Here is a 25289-nt window from a genome sequence, read left to right on the forward strand (position 1 = left end):
AGGGTGGGGCTTCAGGCCAAAACACAAGATGACAACATCAACATCAGTTGAGGGCTGCAACTTCACTTTTTAAATGACAATATCGTGGCCGTACTACTGTTGTCAGTGATATAAGTATTTGAAATGAACATGATTTCTTAATGTCTAGAGACACACCAGGGCCATTTTATGATTAATTGAAAAACATTTCTTACATACAGCTCCTTTAAAAATGGACTTTTTTACTATTTTGTTCATATTTAATCATCAACATGTGCTTTTTAAGTCTTTACTAAAAGTAATGAATGAATAAGCTATTTGTTAGTGAAGAAGTTAAATCTAGTTTGTTCTAGAATTAAACGTGGTTTTGTGTATTTAAACAGTCCTAAATAATTGCTTGTAGCAGCCCACACATACTTTTATCTTAATTGGAACATAAAGAGGAATCAAGAAATTCATTTTTAGTTAGAAATGCTGAGATTGTATGCCAAGAGATGTTTAAAAAAAACCAAGTGATATGAATGAACCATTCCCAACAAACTCTTGCACTGTGTATGTGTGTGATAAAATGTTTCTGCCTCTCTAAAACCCTGTGGTGGTGACCGAAACATGGTGACAGAAAAAACTGACAGAAAGACAACAATTCATGGTATAATGTCACTTCTTTGGCAATGAAAGAGTGAGAATGTGGGACATCTGGAAGCTGTTATCTCGGAAGCCCTCAATATACACACAGAGAATGCGGGGGAGTACTGTGTGATTGCTTTCTTCTAGGCTAAAATGAATGCTATTCTGCTTTTACTGCCAAAATAAACATTATTTCATTCTGAAAGAATTTCCAATTAGCGTATTAAACTGGAATTACACAGACAATGCATGTAAATCTGCTGTGAAGTAAATTAAGCAACATTCCAGAATTAGTGTTTGTTGCGCATTAATTGTATTATTAAAAATTAGTTTGGTTTCTTGCAAGAGCAAACTTGCTAAATGCAGTCAATGCTGATTTTGTTGAAATTAGATTAACAACACAACTGATGCACAAGAGACTTCTTTCAAAACATAAAAAAAATCTTACCAACCCCAAACTTCTGAACGGTAGTGTGAATTCCCACTGTCATATTTTGTATCTGAGTGTCATTTATCATAGGACAGTTTTAACAGTCAATGTTTTCTCACTGTAGAATAGCCCTATTACAAGAGGAATGGAGTGGATAATGACAGGCGCTCGCTTTAACACGTTTCATATTCATCATTAATTTGTCAAAAACACATTTGCACTGTAGTAATTATGACCATTATCTTGGTCTGCTACATGTTGTCATGTTTTAAAGGTAATTGTGATGATTATTTTGTTAATAATGGAAATCTTCTGTCAGAGGAAGCTCATGTATTCATAATTGTGTTTGGACCTTCGGAAAACACTTCTCAACATGCATTAATTCATTAATTATGATTATTTATTTATTTTTCTCGTGTAATGGAAATCATAATTAATAACCAATCAAGAAATGAAAGTTCTGCCCCATACTTAATTCTATTTTTGTCCCTCTTTTCGTTTTGTTTTTTGCCTTTATTTCTTTCTGCTTGCATCGGCCTATACAGAAACATGGCTGTCAACTTGCTGTCATATCATACTCTATGTGGAAGCAAAGTCTGGCTTTGATCTTCAAACAGGTCTTGTGTCAGTGTGAGATGAAAGCTGAAGGTTCAGATGTGCAGATTCACTCACAGAGAAAGCTACGTTTGGCTATCAGCTCTGGGTTTACAACAATGCTTCTTAGAACAAGAAGAAAATGTTTATTAAATGTGTTAAAAGACAGAAACACATTTTGCTTAAAACAACAGAAATGCTCAAGGTCTAAACAAAATCTTGTCGGTAATTGCTTTCATGCTCTGGATTATTGTACACTAAAATCAAACTTTGGCTGAAAGTTGTTTTTTAAACACTGATGTCTGTCTAAAAAAAACAGTAACTTGCAAACATGCTTGAGCTTCTGTTTGCCACAACTGATGTGTGAGTTGACGAATGTGAATAAAAGCCTAAATTCAATCTGTTCATTATATAAAGCAATCGTTTCTCTTTAGAAAATTTGGACTAAACCGCTCTATTCATATGGAGTAGTTTTACGATCTCTGAGCTTTTTGATGCATCTTTGTGTCACTTGCGTAGCTGCCAACGGAGGGACAGAAAGCTCTCAGATTTCATCAAAAATATCTTCATTTGTGTTCTGAAGATGAACAAAAGTCTTACAGATTTGAAACAACATGAAGGTGAATAAATTACAGAATTTAAATTTTTTGGTGAACTAACCTAAACTAATATTAACTAATGGGACTATTGTTAAATGTTACCTAAAACAAACAAAAAATCACATTTGAGTTTATTTTCTGAGGGCATATAACTTTATAATACTAGAAAAATGTATTGTGTTTAAATAGCTCCCTGACTTTTCCTCAGGGCTCAGCACTGAGCTGAGAAAAGCCATTTCCCATTACAAAGTGAAGGAAGTGCCTCCAAATCCAGTTTCATGTAGGAATAACCCGGCCACATATAACTATAGCTCTGACCGCAAGACATCAAATAATCAGGTGTGTTAGGTTCGGGTATATGAGTACATGCTGTGGTTTAAAAAGTTTGTAAATGATAAAAATAAACACATGGCCTTTTACTCAAATATTTGCGGAGTTGTTTTTAGCATGTTGCTAAGGTATTCTGGGTGGTTATTATGGTGTTTAGGGGATTGCTAGTTCAGAAAAAAAGCGGTCACTGGGGCATTACTTTTTCAAAAAGTACACTTTTGTACCTAAAGGGTGCATATTGGTATCTAAAAGGAACAAAAGGGTACCGCCCCAGTGACAGCTTTTGTAACTTTTTTCTGAGAGTGTATCACTGCCTCAAAACAAAAGGAAAAAAACACAAGAGAAAAGATGAACACTTTGAATTTTATTGCACACTACCCTGTATGTCCTCTGAAAGCATTTCAAGAAAAAGATGCCTTAAACTGGCTTGTTCACTCATATAGATATATCTTTTAGCTTCATGTAGGAGCACACGTCTGTAAAGCAGCCCAGTGTTTTCAAACAGAGGGTTTTATACATTCACAGTAAAGCCACTGAATGTTGAATCACAGCTTTGATGAAATATAAGGCACAATGTTATGCTATAAATGGTAATATCGACAGCATGTGGTAGCAATACTGCACAATTATGCCTCTTTAAGCCTTGATGAATACTGTACAGTGATATACTTTCATAATATTTTCATGGTTATACATTTTAGACTTAATCACTTTGGGCATTCAAATAAATGATTCAGAAGTTTCTATCGCTGAATATAATGGATCATGTTAATTACAAGCCTGTCAGTGCATGGAAATAATGTTTGCTAACTTAAACATGCATTTCATGCTTGTAAACAATATATACACATATGCAATTCAAAATAATATTTACATAATTTGGAAAAATCTGGAAGGTTATGAATTCAGCAGGATAACTTTTGAATTTGCAGTTGTTTTTGTTCTGTTGGTTCATTGAATCACTCCAAAATATTTGCTTTAAGATGCTCAAATTCATTTTGAATTATAGGTTTTGATGGCATGGGAAACTACTTTAACCCGTTAACTGTCACCCCCCTTTTTTTTTTATATACATGAAAATGCACAATTCGAACTTAAATGGTTGTAATTCAAGAATGCTTTGGAATATAGACGTAAGATTGGTCTCGTTTTAAAGAAGACATTTGGCAGATTTTTGTAGAAGTGAAATAAATTAAATATATTTTCAAAACCTGGGCGACTCTAAAACTGCAAAAAAACAAAAAAAATCAAAGCCAAAAATCTGAACAAGTTGTGTTACAAATTGTAGGTTGATAGCTCAAAAAAGGAGCTTTCAGTAAGATTTTGTTTGGGCGCAGTACCAAACTTTTTCACTAGGTCACGACCAGACTCCATTACTGCCCATATAAGGGCCCCTCCATTTCCATATGTGTTTTGAGTGATATGAACCATTATTTCCACAATTTTCATACAATTTATGAAGTAGACATCCTATTCAGAAGTAGTATGGGAAGTTTGGCAGATTTTGATATGAATTCAACCTCTAAGAAACACATAAAAAGAACAAGTATGTGCGTTATAGCTCGCTGCCACATCACAAATGGTGAATCTATAATTTTTTTCTTTATATTTAAACAAAATTTCAGACCTTTTTTTCTAAAATAATTGAATGGATGCTATCTTTTGAACTCTTGGCAAGAAAACAAACTGAGGTTTGTCGAAACGAGCGGTTTGTGTGAGAAAACGAACAGTATTTATATCGTTTTTACCTCTTGTAATCACAGTCACGTCCAAGTACTCTGATGGCGCGGGCGCCTCTGTCTGCGCAAGCGCCGGCAAGCGCCGGAAAGCCCCGGAAGTGATCTCTCGCGTGTACGTCACTCATTGTTTACACAGAGATTTCGGACGTAAAATCTCTCTTTTTTTCTAATTTCTTTCTGAAATCGTCTTCCATTGCGATTTCCTGCTTATCTAAATATGTTTAGATCTTCACAGTGAAAGGTAAAACGCCCGAAATCTCTGTGTAAACAATGAGTGACGTCAGAGAATGATGTACACGCGCGAGAGATCACTTCCGGGGCTTTCCGGCGCTTGCGCAGACAGAGGCGCCCGCGCCATCAGAGTACTTGGACGTGACTGTGATTACAAGAGGTAAAAACGATATAAATACTGTTCGTTTTCTCACACAAACCGCTCGTTTCGTGTCTTAGGCCATCAATGTGTACTTACATGTATGAGTCATTAAATCATGTTTAATTTGGACTTCTCTGAGCATGCTCTTTGAGGTGGACCCCATAGACCTGCATTATATGACTGACAGACAAGAACGGTTTGACCTAAAAATATCAAAATTGAAAATACTGTGGACACAAAGACACCTACATCTTGGATGCCCTTGAGCTAAGCTAAAACATATCAAAAATTAATTTCAAAGTGAACTATCCCTTTAATTCACAATTAAAAGGTTTAAAACAGAAGAACAATCTTTCTGCTCTAGAAACAATATCAGCAATAACAGGCAGTAATATAACATCATAGGTAAAAATATCTATCCATTCAACAGATCAAACAAATAACTTCATCAAAATACACATACTTCTTCCCTTAGGTTTTAATTCCTCTGAGTGCAACTGACCACTGGTGGGTCAATAATAAAGAGTACACTTAAAGTGCACATGAGAAATTCAACATACAATCAATAATCTGTCATATCCTTTCTGGTTCATATTTGATTTTAGGCTGAAACCAGAACCACCACTGTACAAGTACTGAGATAATGTCAGCTGAGATGTTAAGATCATGATTTCAGCAGGAATTTGCAGTTCAGAAACAGCACTGATGATTCACGTTTACATCCAACTGATTGTGAAGTTATGACTGAGGTTCAGACCCAAGTCTGTTACTGTCAGCACCTAGACAGACAGAAGACAATAAATACATTTCTTTAAGGCTCTTTTCTTTTCTTTTTTGCTATTTTTCAAATTCAAAAAATCATTCTTGACACCACTGCTAACTGAATCTTGGATCTTTTAATTCAACCTAGATATTTTAACCTAGATCAGGGGTGGACTGCGCTCCGGTTCCGAACCCTGGTTTGGTTCCAACCGGACGGCGAGTCATAATGACAACGGTAGCACCATTTTACCGTCTCTACTGTTTAAATTGAGCAGTGCGGCAAAGCAAAACAAAGGAGCAGAACACGCCACACACGCTCAGGGTCATTTATGGTTATAATCTTTCGACCCTATATCCTCTAATATTTTTTATCTAGAGCCAAACGCCCTTAAGTCAAGACCTTCCTGCTCGTTGCTTCTCTCTCCCACTAAAGAGCCACATTAAAAACAGTGCAGATGACGCAGTTATTTTAACAACAGTAGCAGAAACACAGCGAACAGCAAAATAGATTAATACTTTAGCTTAAACACTGCAGAAAACAACAATGCAGCAAATACAATTATTTTCATCTGACATGCATATATATATATATATATATATGCATGTCTTTTTTTGACAAAGAGATTTTTTCATCTACATATAGCATTATTTATCACCATGTTAACAGCTTTTCATAAATGTTAGAATTGGGAAAATTATTTGTAGATGGCAAGGAAAGACTTCGAAATTAGAAGTTAACTTTAGTTTCAGCTCATGATGAGAGCGTCTTGATTATGTACAGTGTTTGTTTGTTTGTTTTTAGCAGATACTTATTTTAAGCAAAAAAAAAAAAAAAAACCTCCTGCCATGCATATGTATCTAAATGTAAAAATAATAATAGACTGATAAAACATCTGATGTTACCCTTTAATATTAATATCTTGGTTATCTATTTTTTTTTTTTTTTAATTCTCAGACACCACTTCTGTGGCTTTGATGGCCCAATAAACTAATTTTTTTTCTTTAACAAAGTACTACTGCCGCCCAGATGGAAATGTATAAACTATTCCAAAAAAGTATTGTCCAGACCTCCACTGGGAAAGAAATATAAAGGCCGGACCTCTTGGAACTTTAATTGAATACCCCTGACCTAGATATTTTAAGTATTTAAATTATTTTTAAATGCATTACAAAAATAAACCTTTTTTTGTAATTCAGTGTACCACAGACAAATATTCCAAATTATTTTCAACAAAACCTAAGCCTAATGAAAGCTTATAGAGTATCAGATAACTGCAGATGAACATACTAAACATTTACATTTTATTCTTCTAACTTACCGTTTAAAATTCTAATTTAACCTGATAACTAAATATGTACAATCATCACAGTACTTATAACCAGTAGCTTCCTAAAAACTGTATTAAAGTATATTACCTGATTGTCACGGTAAGTGAATGCTGCCTCTTGTGAATTCACGGTTACATTTTCTGGCTCTGTCTTCACCCCATAAAAGGAAACAGTTTCCACAGTGATGTAAGTAGCCTCCTCATGATTATGCAGCACCTCTGATTTCATTGTGTTCTGAAGATCATTAATAAAGATCATTATATCCATACATACACACACAAGTAGTAGACAGCATTTAAGAACAAGCAAGTGATGCATTTAATAAAATAACATTGAATAAGAATAAACTGAGTATTTGAGAAAAGTTAAGGGGTGATTACATGAAATGTGAGAGGCAGCATGTAAAATAGATGAATAAATAACCTTTTATACTGTGCCCATAAAATGAGGATCTAATGAAAGCTTACTGAAAGTAAAGCATTCTGGTGTGCTTCAGTAAACGTGAACGGTTTTCTGTTTTCTGTACCTTTTCTATTGTGAAATAGATGTAAGCGTACTGATCAGTCTCATATGAGTCAATGGTCTCTCCGTCATCCCAATACAAATCACCCTTGGCCAGACCGTCCTCACTCAGACTTGCAATCAGATGAAGGGGCTGACCGCTGCTCACCCACAGGGTGGTGTTCGGTCTCTAAAACACAAACATATAGAACAAAATTCAAGTAAACATGCCCAAAGATCACAGCCAACACTACTGCTACTAGCAATGTTCCCTCGAATTTTTTTTCTTGCTGAGCAAAACTTTTTTCAATTGGGCGGACATTTTTCGCCACCTGAGCAAAAATATTCTTTATACCTGACCTGTACAGCATACGTAGAAACACAATGGTTTCAACATTCACTTGTAACTTTTAACTTGAATGTGCCATTTCTATTTTATTTGACCCTTGATGTAACTCATTGGTATTAAATCATATTTTCGAAAAACAAGCAGTTAATTAAGAAGTCACTAAATGAAGCACATTTTAGGTTACCTGATATTTTTTTTACAGTGCTGTTAACTGTACAGTCTTTACCAAGAAATCCTATGAAAAATAATTTACAAAATCTTCTGCAGGACAGTTCAATTCTTTACAATAGAATATGTATGAAAGAAAAGTAAGCTGTTACACTGAGATGGTTTGGGAAAACCATAAAGTGTTTTTGTACAGTCAATTAATTGTGTACAGGAAGCATTAAACCATCAAAGTTAAATGATTGTTTATTGCTTATGAATTTCCAATATCTTCTTTAGCAGGGGGTTTCAAACTTTTTAATGGCAACGAGCCCTTAACAATACCCTTGTGAGATCCTTTATTTAGGCTTATAATATAATAAAATATAGGCCTAATATAATATAATATAAAAAAACGAATTGAAGTATTTGAAGTGATATAATATATCAGTTTAAATGCTTCAATTTGTTTACATATTATATTATTATAATATGAAAACAAACTGAAGCGTTTAAATAGATCTAATAGCTAAATATTTTCAAGAAAAGTGAATGTGAACTCTTTTATAATCTCACCATCCCTGAAACTCCCCCCACACACAAAACAATTATTTAAACTAATTATGTATTTTGAATTTGCACGTGGGTGGGTGTGTAATTGTTACCGTTCTGTGGCCATCAACCGTTATTTCCACCACTTTAATCTTCTTTAAAACATTATGATGGGATTTTATTTCACATGTCTTTGCGTTTCTCGTTGCCTCTCGTATTGAGCTATTTGGTCCGCACACACGACTCACTGCCAATCACACGCGCTCACATCGTTCTCTTTCTATGAAACCTGTAAACTGCATTTACCAGTTTTCACTCTATAGCGGTTGACCAGAGCACTGAAATTTTTTCTCACTTAAACTACAATCAAATGGATTTCCCCACACATTTCGCGTCAGTCCTCTGCGTGGCATTTTATTCTTTTCTGCGCGGCCGCCGCTTCTTAGAGGGAATATCGGCTACTAGTAAATTATTTCCTAAATACTTCCTTAAAGTATCAAATAAATGATACATAAATTACCTAGACATCAAACAAAGACTTCCTAAACAGATCATTTATTTATTAAATGTATATATACAATGGGGGTCAAAAGTTTGGAATAATTACGATTTTTAATGTTGAAGTCTCTTCTGATCACCAAGGCTGCATTTATATGATCAGAAATACAGTAAAATTGTGAAATATTATTACAATTTAATAGACTTTAAGATGTCATTTATATTCTACCTAATAATTTTCAGCATCATTACTACAGTCTCCAGTGTCACATGACCCTTCAGAAATCATTCTAATATGCTGATTTGCTGCTCAAGAAACATTTCTTATTATTATCAATGTTGAAAACAGTTGTGCAGCTTAATATTTTTGTAGAAATGTGATGCACTACCATTTAGATCTTTTAAAAAATGTTTTCAGCATTTATGATTATAATAAGAACCATTATTAACTATTAAACATATGATGTATGATAATGTGCAACAATAGTAAATGGAGAAAACCTCCTTAACAGGAAATGTATTTATTATATATAAAATCTGGATTATATTTAGAAATAATTACATATAAATTACTTAAAGGTGCATTCCGCAAGTCTCTGAGTTTTTGGACCACAAGCACACGCACGCTTGCAATAATAATCATACCATACACAGTTGGTCAACAAAGTACACTCAAATGTCTCAAGGTAATAAACAATCAAATGGCACTATGACGTTACCGTAAAAGCCAAAAAGGCTAATCCGCCGAAGATTTGCGGGGGTTTAGCCTGTTTTATTGATCTGCTAAGTAGCATATTCCAATAGCAATAACGTTACATCCTAATTAGGCAGTAATTTGCTCAAAATTTGTGTCTAATTATCTACCTTATATATCAGCATTTTATATCACACTCAAGAATCTTGAACTGTTTTACTCGAATAGCGAATCACTAAACTACATGTAGTAGTGCTGATTTATTTAGTAGATATTTTGACAGGGACAATACATACTGACGAACATTTATGTGAAATGTGTCAATACTTTTCAACTGCTGTCCCTGGGCAAGGTCACAATAGTTCATACATTTAGAAGACAAAATGAACTACAAGCCGGTCTCTTGGAATCCATCTTCTACTTTTGCCGAAAAGTTGACTAAAGTTTTGTCGCTCAAGTTGGCTTCGCTGATACGGAGAATGGCGGCGAATACACAAACCTGCCAGACATAGCCAGGGGAGCGTGAACGCGCATGACGTCACGCCCAGTCTCACGTTCAGTCCCGAATCCCTCTTATTTATTTTACTGTACAGGATTATAGAGGCAATCGCAGTGATCAGAGAAGGGCTCATTCAGCCCATCAGGCAATTGTTTAAGCATGTATGGGTTAGAAAAACAGGTATTTTTAACATGAAATGTTGCGCAATGCACCTTTAAGGAAGTCTGTCTGCATTAACTGAAAAACAATAATGTACGAATATGTAAATAATGTTATTCTTTTTCACCTGTGTAGGAATGATGGAACCCTCTCTTAGATGCAGGTTGATTTTGTCCATTGGAGCCTGAAGTTTGATCTCTTCTCCTCTGCTTACCAATGAGTCACCCTGTTTGTGACAAACAAATATCAATGTTGTATGAGACTACAAAGTAAAAGAATTGTGAGTTTCTATTTCTAAAAGGGTTTCAAGAGAGGATGTGACTTACGGTGTGAAAATCGTACCAGAGACCTTTAGGGAAATATCCCACTACATAATCTCGTCCTGCCTCCAAAACCGGCGTGACCATCAAACTCTTTCCCCATAGGAACTGTTTATCTATCCCATATGTCTTCTCATCGGTAGGGAACCTAAAACACAGCACAGAGTCAGACCGTGATTATATGCAAAATAGTCAATTAAAGTGGACATCTTCCTGAAATGATTAATATTAAGTGCCTGGATCTGTATCTAGATATTTCACTAAAAAATTATAATTCTGTCATTAGATGCTGCTAGATAACTCCAAGGTTTGGAGAAAACTATTCCTTTAAGAATTAAATGCACATGCAATAAGGGTTTGAAGTCACATGTGTTTATCTTACTGAAAGAGCAGTGGTGTGGCGACCGTGTGTCCACTGATGTGTGCGTGATGGAAGAGTGTGTAGAGATGTGGGAACAGGGAATAACGGAGAAGGATGGCTTCTTTCATTGCTGTACGAGCTGCAGGACTGAATGCAGTTGGTTCCTGATCCTGTTGTGAAAATGACAAAACTGTTAATCCATCAGAGTCTTGCCTTTGGAATGCAGATGAAAAACATTATAAAAACAGAATATTGTACTGGCAAAACAACAGACAGATGGGGAACTAATCAGATGAACAGACAAAAACGCCTCAAGACCGCAGAAAATCAATAAGACCAAAACAGTTGAAAAACACAGTAGATCCTCTAAAGCAGCGCGTATCTTAGCATTATGAGTTGTGACCAGCTGCAGCTGCAGATTTTGCTGTAGTCTAAAGCTAAATAAAGAGTCATAACAGTGTTTGGTTGGATGGAAGAAAGTTCACCTGTTCATCTATGGAGTTGTGGTTTCTTGTAAAGGGGTAGAAAGCTCCGAGCTGGGTCCATCGGACACACAGTTCTTCTGTAGTGCTGCCCCCAAAGCCACAGATGTCTGCCCCAATAAGAGGAATGCCCAGGATGTTAAATGTCAGCATACCTGGAAAAAATTTTAAATAAAATGGTTAGTGAATCTGTAGTCAATACAACACCATATGGGACTAATTCTGACCTCAGCAGAGAGTGTGCGATTATACCTGGTATAGATGTGACCAGATCTTTCCATTGGCTCCTGTTGTCTCCGAGCCAGTGGCCCGAATACCTGCCCTGACTGGGAAACGTAGAGCGGGAAATGACGAAAGGACGCTTCCCTGTGATCTTCCTCAAAGCACTGAGAGAGACAGATGGTCAGGATCCACTAACGTTTGATAAACAAAGTGTCCAAATACTTTTTTTGGGGGATGAAATGTTTTGGTTGAAAATGTGCTTTCTTTAAAAATAACAAAAAGTTTTTGACAAAAGTTTGGGGTCGTAAGATTTTAAAAAGAAGGAGAAAAACCAAAAATGAATTAAATTGATCAAAAGTGGGTTTTACATTGTCACAGAGATTTCTATTTCAAATAAATGCTGTTCTTTTTTTTTACTTTCTACTCAAAGAATCCTCACAAAAATGTATCATGGTTTCCACAAATATATATTAAGCAGCACAACTGTTTTTAAACATTGATAATAATAAAAAAAAAAAAATTCCTGAGCATCAGGTCAGCATATTAGAATGATTTCTGAAGGATCATGTGACACTGAAGACTGGAGTATTGATGATGAAAATTCAGCTTCGCCAACACAGGAATAAATTATATATATAAAATAGAAAACAGTTATGTAAAGTTTATTAATATTTTACAATATTACGTTTTTTACATTATTTTTCAAATGAATGCAGCCTTGGTGAGCATAAGACATTAAAAAACATTTCAAAAGCATACATTTTTTATCAACCCCTAACTTTTGAATGGTAGTGTATTTTTGTGTGATTGTGTGTACCTTTCAGTGGCTTTAGATTCCATGAGTCCATACAGACTGTGTATGTTGTAGTGAGAGGAGATTTTCTGACGTGCAGATGCACACACAGTCTTGGCCCTTAATGTACCACCCAGAATACCTACAGCAGACAATACCATGTCTTATTGTTGGAAGAAACGTAGCATGAATAATGTAGATGTCCACATAATAGCGAACACACTGATACCTGGTGTGTAGGGAGGATTTTCCAGTTCATTCTCTGGACAACCATTCAGTGACCCATCAAAGAAATTAGATGGCTCATTCATATCCTTGAGGAAGAGACAAAAAGAGGAAGAGTATATATTAAAAAGCAAGATCAATGCTTGGCTAAATACAAATAATGAACCATCAAACAAGGAATAATACAAATGCACAACATACAATCCACACGCCATCAAATGGCACTTTATCATGGAACCTCTGCAGATTCTGGTACCACCATTCATGAGTGTCTGGATTGGAGAAATCTGGAAAAGCAGTGAGTCCTGGCCAGACCTTAGAAACAAGCAAAAATATCTGCAGTCAAGTCACATATAATATTCATAATTACTACATTTTCATTTAATTTTGTTTAATCAAAAACATTTAAGCTTCCAAGCACTCTTATACATTCTAATTAATTACTAAGTTTATGTTTATGTTTGTTGGACTTCATATTGACACCTATTGGTGCGATGCAGCATGACACTTAAGTTTATTGATTACGATGCAATTGGAGAAATGTTTACTCGTGTCGTCAGCCATGATTCATTTATTCCACAACCAATAAGGCATGAAATTATTGTGGAAAAGTCTGTAGTATTCATCTGGACATGAGATCATTTCTTCAGTTTTGGGTAAAAAACACAACGGTATTTAACAGAAAGGTTTCATGAGCACCAAAATCAGCATAATTAGAATGATTTCTGAAGGATCATGTGACACTGAAGACTGGAGTAATGATGCTGAAAATTCAGCTTTGCATCACAGGAATAAGTTATTTTAACAGTTATTTTAAATTGCAATAATATTTCGCAATATAAAAAAAAATCTGTATTTTTGATCAAATAAATGCAGCCTTGGTGAGCATATGTGACTTCTTTATAAAAATAAAAATAAATGAAAAAAACTCATTGTACCTTCCCAATTAAGATGTCTCCATTCGAATCATTGATGAAAATGCCTCTCTTCTTCCCCTCCTCAAACGGCCAGTAGGAGCCAGACGGCTGAGAGCTACTGATGCCGGGATCCTGATGAGGAAGAGCAAAAAAGACACAAACTGCAGTTTAAATCAAGCCCACTTCAGCTAAATCCACAGTGACACATCCAAATGCTTTAGTGATGATCTCAACCGCATGTGAAACATTCAGTTGCCAAATCTGCCTCATGACTGTCAGTGTGATTCTAATGCAACACAAAAGAGACGAGAGCAGAATGAGGAATTGTGTCATATGGATGCTTAATAAACCCACAGAACATAGAAGTTCCTCTCATTTTGATTTTTAGTTGATTTGCTTTCTGGAAATAAATCTATTGACAGTCCTCACAAATGATTTAAGACACATTTAACATGTATGAAAGTCATTGCATTTCAAACCAAGTGTCATCTTCAAACAAATGATCCAGGAGCTATTGAGCAGGAAACAAACTTCACTTTTCTGAGTCATTTGTGCAATGACTTTTAACCAACTGGTGATTTTTAGTGGATGTATGAAGCTGCCACGGCACCAAATTTCAGTAGTCGGTATTAATACCAGAAAGATTTCGAGGTTTTATGTACCAATTTCGTTACCAGAGCAAAAACTGGAATTTAGTACTTTAAAAAAAAAAAGTCCTGTTTTGTCTCATCTGTCAGAGAGTGCTCAAACAAACACGAACAAGAGCGTTTGAAAACAGCGGGTACCGATAATACCGGGTACTTGGTACTACCAGTACTGCAGAAATGCTGGTACAGTAAACTTATTTTATAAAGTATGAAGTAAGTTCCCCTATCCCCTTCAAGATCATTTAGCTTTCCTAGTAGAGTTACCTAAGGTATAGTAGTTCATAGTCAATCAAAGTGAGTGTGTGTGTGAGTGTGTACCAGAATCATGACGTAGTGTTGATCATGTATGTGAAGGTCTTTCACGAGATCAGGTAGGGTTGAAAAGTTCATAGGCTCATAAGTAAAATCTAGAGCACGATCCATGTAGTCAATGTCATTCCACTGAACGTCCTGAAAGATAAAAAAAAAAATCAATTTGCTTTGTACAATTTATAATTAGTCATTTTTCCAAATGCATAATGCTAAGTCAGTGTTCTTCTGTGGTTCATACATTTTTTTTTTTTAAATCAGACTTCTCTTTGCGTGTCAGCAATATGAGGCAAATGATCAAGTACATTATGCATATGCAACATTAAAATTTTCACTAGATTTCAAAAGTGCTGTTTTAATGTCCCTGTGAACAATGAGTGTTTGTCTACAATGCTAGTAGTTTACCCCAATACAGACTAGTATTAATTATTTATATGTACATTATAGTATGTATTACTAAACTCAGCAAAAAAAGGAACATCCTCACGCTGCTAACTGCTCCCGCTTCCACATAAAATTGGTTATTATGTGTAAATATTTGTATGGACATAAAATGATTCAGCAAATGAGACATGAACAGAAAAGATTTTACAGACATTTGATGAACAGAAATGGAATGGGTCCCTGAACAGAGCGGGGGTGAATATCAAAAGTAGCAGTCAGTAGTATCTGGCATTTTAAGTGCTACAGTGCATCATCTTCATGGACTGAGACATATTTGACAGTTTTTTTCTGTGAGATGTTGCTCCACCTGCAAGTTCTCAAACTCATCTGGGACGACACATGGTTACAGGTGGTTTGGCACTGCAAGGACACTCAGCAGTCCTTCCTGTCTCCCTGTAGCACTGTCTTAGGCGTCTTACATTATGGGCTTTGCCGTTTATTGCTCTGGCCACATCTGCAGTCCTCATGCCTCCCTTCAGCAGGACTATAGAATGTTCACACAGGTGATCAGAGACCCTGCGCATCTTTCTCCTTGTGTTTTTCAATGTTAGTAGAAAGGTCTCTTTAATGTCCTAAGTTATTGGAACTGTGACATTAATTTTCTTGCCTGCCTGTAAACTGGTGCATGTGCAAAAATTTCTTTATGGATCATTGAACGAGCATGAAAAGACATTGTTTTAACACTTTCCAATAAAGATCTGTAAAGCTTATTTAGATTTTATAAAATTATCTTTAAAATACAGTATCCTGAAAAATTGACATTTCTTTTATGCAGAGTTTATTTTTAACAATTTTTTATTTTAATTTTAGTAAGTGTGTTGATTTTTGTCGTTTTTATTGTTTTTTTCTATTTCTATTTCTATCTATTTTTGTTTTATTAATTTTAATCACTTCAATTGATTTAAATTTCATTTAGTTGCCAAAGCGACATGTCTAATATTCATTTAAGTTCAAGTTATAAGATTTATCAACAGTTTACAACAACACTGATGGAAACAGATATAATTTATTGCACACGTTTTTTGCATTATTTTCTGTGCAGAGTTTTTCTTGATGTCTATTGAAAGCGCAAATCTAGTGAGCTTCGGCTGATTTCAAATTCTAACCAATCAGTAAACATTTGACTATGAACCATATTTACCTACACCAAACCAATAATTAATGAAAATGATCTAACAGCTACTGTGTAGTACCTGAGGTATCCCATAATTCCGCATTTCTCTCACAACATTCCAGGTTTTGTTGCTAGACTTGTAGCCCCATCGGCAGAGATGATAGCCCAGAGCCCAGTAGATGGGCATTGCAGGCTTACCTAATGAGAGAAGATAACATCATTAGTTGGTCAACTTCTGATTCATGTCAAAGTGCAAAATCAAATACTGGTTATGATGCTTGCTGACCTACAACATCCAGGTACTGTCCAATCACAGAGATGGGATCTGGGCCCAGGAAAATGTAAAAGTCGAGGATCCCACCAATCATACGCCAGGTGAGAGCAGGTGCAGGCTGCAGAGCCACATCTACATGACAGATTATTTACACACGTTAATACAAAGTTGAGACGTTATCCGCAAAAACAAAGATTCACAGGCAAAAACACTGAGCATTTCAGGAACAAAAATGGACTACTTGCATTCATGAGGCACTTCGGTTTTGAAATAGTACAACTTATTTATTTCTGGTTATTTATATTTTCAATGTGCTTTAGTCACCTAGTTGACTAAACGTCACCTAAAATGAGAAGAACCTGGACATTTTCTGAGACAGGAGACGAGATATTTTAATGTTTACTGTGTAAAGAATTTTCCAAATTGAACACACCGTGAAGTTTTAATCCAACCCAAGCCAATCTGAGAAAGCAGCGGCTGTTAAACATACATGATTATTTCACCACAGGCTGACAGTGCTCATCTACACTAGTGATGCTGCACAATGCTGAAGTGTGTGAGACCTGATGAATAAGAATATTTATTTATTTGTATTCAATATTTTAATCACTATTCTGTCATTTCTCATTGTCAGTCATTTTACTGTATGTAATTTACATGTTTATGCTCCAAATTCTTAATTAATATTCCTAGTAGTTGACTGTCATTCTCCTTTTATGCTGTGTGCGTTACTGTTTAATAATTAAATATTTAACTGTTAAATTTAAGGCATGTACCACACATTCCTTCAAATATTTTAAAAGACTGTAATACACACACAAGCAATCCCTTTATCAGTCAAATTACTTTAAAAATGTAAACTCAGCAGGTATGAAATATGATCAGTAAGAGAAAAACACTGTTAATGAGAAGACGAGCACTGGACTGCTGCTGTTAGTGGGGAAATATATTTATTTATTATTCAGAATGCACAGTTGGAAAGAAAATATATTTATAGGAACATTTCAGCAGATTCAAGTTAATTCATATTAACCATTACCTCAAGATCAAGCTAGAATGAAGCGTGCATGTGTGTGTGTGATGAACCCACCCATTGCATTGCTGTTGAGCATGAAAAACCCATGTGCCATCCCATCAGATTCCACAGAAAGATAAAAGGGATGGACGCCATAGAGGTTGGTCAGCTCCTGAAAAAAGGATCGAGGAGTACAGAAAAGTAAGTGCAATCTAGAACTTTTATTAATCTGTGATGTGACCGTGTTACTTTTCCTATAGACTGGATGAAAGGCCAATAATTGTGCTAAACTTCTTGTTTTCAGTGTTTTAAATCTTGAAATTTGAAAGAGCACTGGCAGATTATTACATCAGAAGACAAAAGTCATGTTGTTACCATGGGTGGAACATCTCGAGCCCACATGGTGAGTGTGTTCCACTGGACGTCATGCAGAAAGTTGGAGCGATGTTCACCCAGTCCATATATGAAACGTGACGGTAATGATGTGGACATCTGCAGGAACTGATCCGCAAAGAAGAGAGGAGCTATAGATGTATTCAGCCTAACGGAATGTGAACATACATGTTAATAACTCAATGCTGATACACTATAGATCTCTAAACTAGAGTCTTCTGGTCATCATTTCTAATGGTAAAAGAAATTAAATCATTGCATTTTCTCATGCTAGTCGACAAAAAAAACAGTACTTACAGCACAGTTCCTGTCTGCGTTCTCTTGACAATCAGCCCGAAAGGTTCTTCGATGAATTCTACGGTGTAAGAAGGATTTGATGCTCTTTTCTGAACCACAGGAACATCTATAGGCACCTCGTACCTCTTTTCAGACGGGTCTGTTATCTGTATGAGACAATTGAACATTATGAAACAATAAATAATGTACAAGGTTACGAATATCTAAAGACGTTTTCTAACAGGGACATAGCAATATTAATATGGCCAATATTAATAAGCTGTCTTGACTTGATTGTCAAAGATTAAATTTAACAGTGTAATTGAATTATTAGTACCTGAAAATTACTTTAGTTAAATAGATTAAATAACCAATAACTGACTATATATATATATATATAACAAAAGTTTCGGGTCAGTAGTACATTTTATATTTAAAAAAAATTATACTTTAGCAAGTATACATCATATTGACCATAAGTGACAGCAAAGACATTTATAATGATGATACGAAAAACAATAGAAATAATAATAAATACTCTTACATTGTTACAAAAGACTTATATTTCAAATAAATGCTGTTCTTTTGAACTTTCAATTAATCAAAGAATTCTAAAATTTTTTTATTTATTTTTAAATCACCTTTTCCACTAAGATATTAAGCTGCACAACTGTTTTCAACTGTGATGATAATTATTATAAGCATTGTTTCTTGAGCAGCAAATCAAAATCAGCATATTAGAATGATTTCTGAAGGATCATGTAACACTGAAGACTGGAGGAATTTAAAATAACTGTTAGTGAATATTAAATATTCACAATATTACTGTTTTTACAGTATTTTGGTCAAAGAAATGCTGCCTTGGTGAGCATAAGATACTTCTTTCAAAAGCATTAAAAATTTTTACTTTAAATGTTACATTTTTAAATGATTGAATATGTAATCATTTTATTTAATAATTTAAAACTGTTTATTTTTAATGTCAACAGATCTGGGCCCGTATCCCTAAAGATTCTGAGAATCCTTTCAGAGAGCTCCTAACTTAACCTAAAAATTCCTTGCCAGGAGTTTTAGCTTAGAAGTGATTCCAGAACATTTTCAGTGAACTCTGAGCAAGGAATGGATGGAAAATCCTATCTTAGTGAGGAGGTGTGGTTGACCCCGTTGCTAGGTATGAGTCTTCATTTCAAAAGCCGTGATTGGTTGATCCTACAAGTTTGATGAAAATGAACTTTTGGTGATAATGAGCAAAGGATATACCCTCAAATCAATAAACATATTATACACTCTAATCTTATGCAGACTGTAATTTTAAATGATATTTCACATTCAAGAAAATATCTGTAAAATGAATAGTAAGCTGTAGGGGTTATAGCCTAACATTAGAATCTAAAATATCTGAAAACTAGGGCTGTCAAATGATTAATCGTGATTAATCACATCCAAAATAAAAGTTTTTTTTACATAATATATGTGGGTGCACTGTGTATAATTATTTTATATATATATATATATATATATATATATAAAAATAAATACACACACATGCTTGTATATATTTAAGAAATATTTTCATGTATATACTGTATATAGAATAGATTTATATATAATTTATATTATATATAAATATAAATATTTTATATATAATTATACACAGTGCACCCACATGTATTATGTAAAAAAAAACTTTTATTTTGTATGCGATTAATCGTGATTAATCATTTGACAGCCCTACTGAAAACTTAAGCTCATTACACCCTGTTCAAATAATGATTCGTGTCTTATTTGCTCATATTAATATCCTAGCTGGCATATTTTGTACTTTCACTCCCATATGGACCCCATTGAAAACAAGATGGCCTATCTCAAGGGGCTGTCCTTAATGAAGTAGAAATTGCAACGTTACAACTCAGTGTGGTCTTAACAAGGGTAACACGGCTCAGCTTTTATCAATGTCTGTGATTGCTGGCTGGTCTATTTATGAAGGCTTGTTAACAAATATCCTACAACTCCTTGAACTCCTAAGCCACTAAAAGTCCTCTTCCCTGCTCTTAGCAGATCTCGCCTTAGGAGCCCTTTTAAGCGCTAGGAATCTTGAGGAATAGCTTTTATATTAACTGGGATTTTCGTGTCACTTTTAGGGGAAATTCTAAGAAAACGTCATGACTCTGAGAATTTTCTTAGAATTTGGCCGCTAGGAGCCACTTTTTGCACAAAAATTCTTTAGGGATACGGGCCCTGGTACCAATATATTGAGGATCCCTTTTTGTAGTCAGATCTTTATTTGCATTTTGGTGGTCTGAGAGTGAGATGAATGCAGATAATTTCACCACTGAAATTCAATTTATAAAATAAAAAAATAAAAAATAAAAAAGTATTTAGGACTTTCAACATCAACATTAATCACTAAATTATTCTGAGAGATCACAAGAATAAAGAGCCAGTAACATGAAGACCAAAAATACTCTCACCTTCACACGCAGTCGGTTGTCTTCCTCATACAGCACTTCCAGCTGCAGTGCATCTATGTCTTTTGGATAATATGTCTTTTTGTTCCGGAGCAGTTTTCCCACCTTCCCCATCTCGGTGTCAATAACGGACACCAACTCATAGGACGGATAGTCGGGTGTGTAGAAACACCACGGCACTCCATTCCGTCGCGATGTCTTAGCCTGCGACTGCTGTATGAAGCAGCAGTTTCGAACGTGGCACATCTCCTCCGTGACCACCACACCTCTCTCAGGATAGCAGTCAAACCTCCCCGCTTCGGGAATCTTCCAGCAGGACTGTGGCTGCAGCCACGTCCCGTTTGGACTTTTAGCCACGGCGGGTGGAGGGAGTCTATGGGGATCTGTAGAGGGTGGATTATGAAACCAAAATATAGTTCCAAGCATCCAGACACCAGAGAGAACCACAATAAGTCCTGCGATGGTCAGCAGGGCAGCGGTGATGGAGCAGCGAGGGCTCTGGGGCAGCAGGGGGAGTTCTGGGTCGACTTCCTTCCCATCCGTGTCCGTTGACTCATCAGGATCCAATAACGCGGCTCCAGAGAAATGAACCTCCTCAGGGGTGAGTCTCTTGTATGACACCATTTCAAACGTCTGAGTATAAATAAGGTAAAAAGAAAACAGAAGATAATTAACGGGGTTTGCCAAGGTAACAACATTATTTAACACTTTACAATATGGTTCCATTTGTTGAAGGGATGGTTCACCCAAATTTTTTTAATTCTGTCATCATTTAGATCTACTCACCCTCAAGTTCTTCCAAACCTGTATGAATTTCTTAGATATTTTCAAGAATGTCGGTAACCAAACAGTTGTTGGGCCCCATTGACTTCCGTAATATTTTTCTTTTCCATACTATGGAAGTCAATGGGGCCCTTCAACTGTTTGGTTACCGACATTCTTCAAAATATCTTCTTTTGTGTTCAGCAGAAAAAAAGAAATTCATACAGGTTTGGAAGAATTTGAGGGCAAGTAAATGATTTTCATTTTTGGGTGAACTATCCCTTTAACTGCATAGTTATCTTACTAAAATCAAAAGTTGTGTCTGTTATATTTTAAATGGACATGAAATAACACGAACTAACAATGAACAGTTGTATTTTTTTAACTAATGGTAACAAAGATGTATAAATACTGTAACAAATGAATTGCTCATTGTTAGTTAATGCATTACCTAACATATTAAACGTAGAGCCCCTAAAGGGACATAGTGATGGAGAAAAAATAAGATGGGAGGAAAAATTATGTCAATGCTTTTGCGTTAAACGTTTGCATTCCCCCAAGAAACTTTGCATATGCTCACAAAGATGTTGAGGTCTTTGCGAGCGAATTCAAAGTTTCATGGGGAATGCAAACGTTTTGCAAGCAAACACAAAAGTTTCGAAATATACTTTTTTCTTTCCATCTCAATTTTTTCCACCACATGTCCTTTTAGAGGCTTTGTAAAGTGTCACCAAAAACGCCATTGCATACCACACTGTTCGTGCAACCAGACTAATTCATTTCTCTTAAAGAATAGCACTATGGCTTGAATTATCCAGCAAATCTATTTTATTTTTGGTTATTGTATTGCTTAAGATTGTCCTGCGAAAATGAATAAAAAACGTTCAACTTTGGAACACAAAAGGTGATATTCTGCCTGGCATACTTCTCATTTTTTTTGCATTTTCGATTACAATGAATGAGGACTGCAGCTTTCAAACTTTAAAAAAAAGCATCATAAAACTAACATAACAGTGGACCAGATCATGAATCATTCGCTAAATTCCAATTCTTCTGAATCCATGTGATTTGTTGCAAACTGACCAACTTTAAGTCTTTATTCTTTGACGATCTTCCACTCCACTGAGGCTGACCAATATAATTGCTTAAAATGGTTCTATAATTTTGTACAACTAGCAATTTGTACATTAATTTGCTGCAAAACGTAGGATGGTGGCAGCACAGTTACATGCACTGAAGCGACAGGAAGACAGACAATCACATATTTAAAGTATACTATTACGTTTAGCATTCACTTAATTGTTTAGTTTATTGATGGAAGTATCTTGATATGTTCTGTATTAAATTAGAATAACAATCAGTTTAAAAATCCAGGCATCAGCAAGTTCTTCAACAGTTTCAGCCTCTGTTGGGCACAGCTATCAGGACACTATATCTGCCAACAACATTAAATCCCACTAAAAGTCACGTGACAGATGTCACACAGAGGTGAACACTTTCTGAAGTGAATAAAACTGCAAAATATTTGGAAGAACTACGAAGGGAAGTGGAGTGGCTATTGGAGAGGAAATGAGACCATATTTCATACTCTACCTCTTCTTCTGAAAGATTCATGTTCTTTGCACATTTCACCAAATGAAAAAGCAAGCATGCAAAAAAAAAAGTTACATTTTGAAATCATAAAACATGTTTTAATCAAGAACAGCTTAGTTAAAATTGCCAGGTTAATTGCCATCTGTCTAATTGTAAATGCACTGTTTTCGAGAACTACTAAGTTGACGAGTTTACAACTTTTGGTTCTGTTGATTTACAATTATGTTTTAACTGAAGTGAGCAGCTCAGCATTAGATTGACTAGCCATTTCTGCGCTCTTAGAAGATACAATATTTCTGTTATGAGGTCCTGGAGAGGTCAGGTCAGAGTCCAAAAAAACACTATCTACAAAGAGCATAAAAACACATGCCTTCAAATATTATACACATCATGGGTGACATGGGTAAGATGATGTAGCTGCAATAATACTAACAAAACATACCATGATACTACGTTTTGTTTTCTTTCTTTTTTTCGAACATGTAACATTTTTCTAAGTACCATGGATTTCCTTGTTTGTTTGTTTTGGCATGTTCTCTAAAGCAACTTGGAGTAGCCTACCATGTAAATACAATTGTGACATTATGATATGAATACACTTTCAAAACATATAACGTTTGTACCACAGACTCTCAGTACCATGGTTATATGGATAAATATATTCTTTTAAATTACTGCATATATCTTCAGATAAAAAAATGACAAGCCTTGTAACTTACATGTTAGAAACCAGAAAAGCAACGATGAAATGATATTTATGCATCTCTTAGGAAAGAGATAAATAAAGGTAACGTTTTCGGTGTTTGTTTTCCATGCGACATTTTAAATGAATCCACTTCGTTAAAATGACACTGAACAACATCAAATATGTGACATTGTTGCACATTATGAATAAGACGGAGCTCACACGAAACATTAAGCAAGAGAAAATGCACATTTAAATGAACTTACTTCTTATGCAGTCGGAATATGTATGATATTTTCGGTTTTAATGTTTGACCCACTACATTATATCAGCGAATACCATTATTATTGTCACGGGTGTTTCATTATGAAGTTAGTGTTGCTGGCTGCGTGTCCTGCTAAAGTACCAATGGAATCCGAATCGTTTAGCAAATCGGCTCCTAGACAGATCGGTACAGTGAACGGGCTCTGAAAACGATTCACTGATTCATTTGAGTCATCACTCAAAAACCTCCCTGTGTCCCCCGCATTTTCCACGCGATCTTTTATAACTTACTGTTTTTTCACATCTTATATTTGCGTTTTCCAATTTGTCACCTAACTACTTCTCAGTTGTGCTCCTCACTCTGCGAATCGGTTAGAATGAAACTTCGAAAAGATTCGGTTCAAAGTAACATTTTCTTCATGATATTCTTGTAACGTTCTCGTAATCTTCACTGCCATCTACTGGCCTGGAAACAATAGGGCTTGTGAGCCTAATGGGGAGGCAAAATAATTAAAACAAAAACAATTAAAAATTCAGCTGCAATTCAAATTTGAATTCAAATTGAGAGGGAAAAGACATTATATTGAATATTATGATTAAGCAAAAAACTAGGGTTTTAAAAGTTGAAAACTTGATCCTTATTCTTATTTGTCCGTGACATCAGTCCAGCAGATGGCAGCTCAGTCTAATATGTGGAGTGAAAGTGTCTCCACATAACATGTAAGTGTGATGTAAGTTTATAAAATATTTATGTAATATATAACAATGAAGTAATTATATAATATAATGTGCTAATGGTCAACAAATTCAAACATTCAACTATAGACATTGTGGCCTTGAAAATGAGAATGAATCGTCTTTTGATTCAGTTGAATTGCACTGTCTTTGATCTATGATGATTTAATTCAGTTTGATTCAACAAAGGGAAGGCAAGTCTTTGTTCTAAACTGTAAGGTTTTTATCCTAAGTCATTGGAAAACTGAAAACATAGCATGCAATTCTTACTCTTGAAATTGTAGCATAGGCTCGTTAGAATCATTCCGATCCGTATGGTAGGCTATAGGCCTACAAAGAAATGGAAAGTATATCAATATTTTATACTGAACTGAATTCATGCACCACACATTTTTATAAAGGTAATAGATGGCTTTTGTTGTTTTAATTATCGATGTTAAGACATTTGCTCTGAGCATGTTTTTATTAGACAATTTGACACAATAATCTTCCTCTCTCAAATTCTCCCACGCTACAAATGATTCCACGAGAGAAATGAAAAACTCAAAGTCGGATTTACACCGCAAGCCTCCTAATTGTCGAAATATCGTCTTGTTTGCCCACGCATTTCCTAATGCTAGATGATAATCTCTGTGTTATGAGGCTCCATTATTGATGCTATAATAAAGGTGAAACAAATGATTCAGTTTTCAACCCTAATTTACATGAATCTTTCTAAAACCACAAACACTGCAGTCAAAATTAAATTTATCTCAGGATAAAGTGTGTGTATCTTGAGGTCAAGATGACAAAAGTCAAAATGTAGTACCAAATGTAGAGTTCAGAAACATGT

The 25289-nt window shown here is 35.3% G+C and overlaps 1 protein-coding gene across 1 annotated transcript; it reads right to left on the bottom strand.

Annotated features, from left to right (window-relative positions):
* Nucleotides 1-5133: 5133 nt before the first annotated feature.
* Nucleotides 5134-23823, bottom strand: gaa2 (alpha glucosidase 2). The gene is made up of 20 exons (XM_056263566.1): nucleotides 23725-23823; nucleotides 20422-21051; nucleotides 17972-18117; nucleotides 17657-17822; nucleotides 17357-17453; nucleotides 16279-16398; nucleotides 16072-16190; nucleotides 14444-14575; nucleotides 13500-13610; nucleotides 12763-12876; nucleotides 12566-12650; nucleotides 12361-12478; nucleotides 11574-11707; nucleotides 11325-11476; nucleotides 10861-11009; nucleotides 10485-10626; nucleotides 10286-10384; nucleotides 7289-7453; nucleotides 6850-6996; nucleotides 5134-5450 (listed from the first exon to the last, which is right to left on the bottom strand). Exons 2-20 carry the CDS (start codon nucleotides 21040-21042, stop codon nucleotides 5388-5390), a joined length of 2880 nt encoding a protein of 959 aa, XP_056119541.1. The 5' UTR covers nucleotides 21043-21051; nucleotides 23725-23823; the 3' UTR covers nucleotides 5134-5387.
* Nucleotides 23824-25289: the final 1466 nt, after the last annotated feature.

The sequence above is a fragment of the Rhinichthys klamathensis genome, unplaced genomic scaffold, assembly GCF_029890125.1.
Source record: "Rhinichthys klamathensis goyatoka isolate OS25496 unplaced genomic scaffold, OSU_Roscu_1.1 h1tg000208l_1, whole genome shotgun sequence".
NCBI lineage: Eukaryota > Metazoa > Chordata > Actinopteri > Cypriniformes > Leuciscidae > Rhinichthys > Rhinichthys klamathensis.

Excerpts from the sequence above, each read along its gene's own strand:
- gaa2 (XM_056263566.1), bottom strand. The coding sequence starts at position 21,042 with ATGGTGTCATACAAGAGACTCACCCCTGAGGAGGTTCATTTCTCTGGA. Across the intron at positions 12,479-12,565 it reads AAATCCTCCCTACACACCAG|GTATTCTGGGTGGTACATTA; the intron begins GTATCAGTGTGT and ends TGTCTGCTGTAG. Across the intron at positions 10,627-10,860 it reads GCCACACCACTGCTCTTTCA|GTTCCCTACCGATGAGAAGA; the intron begins GTAAGATAAACA and ends GCTGTGTTTTAG.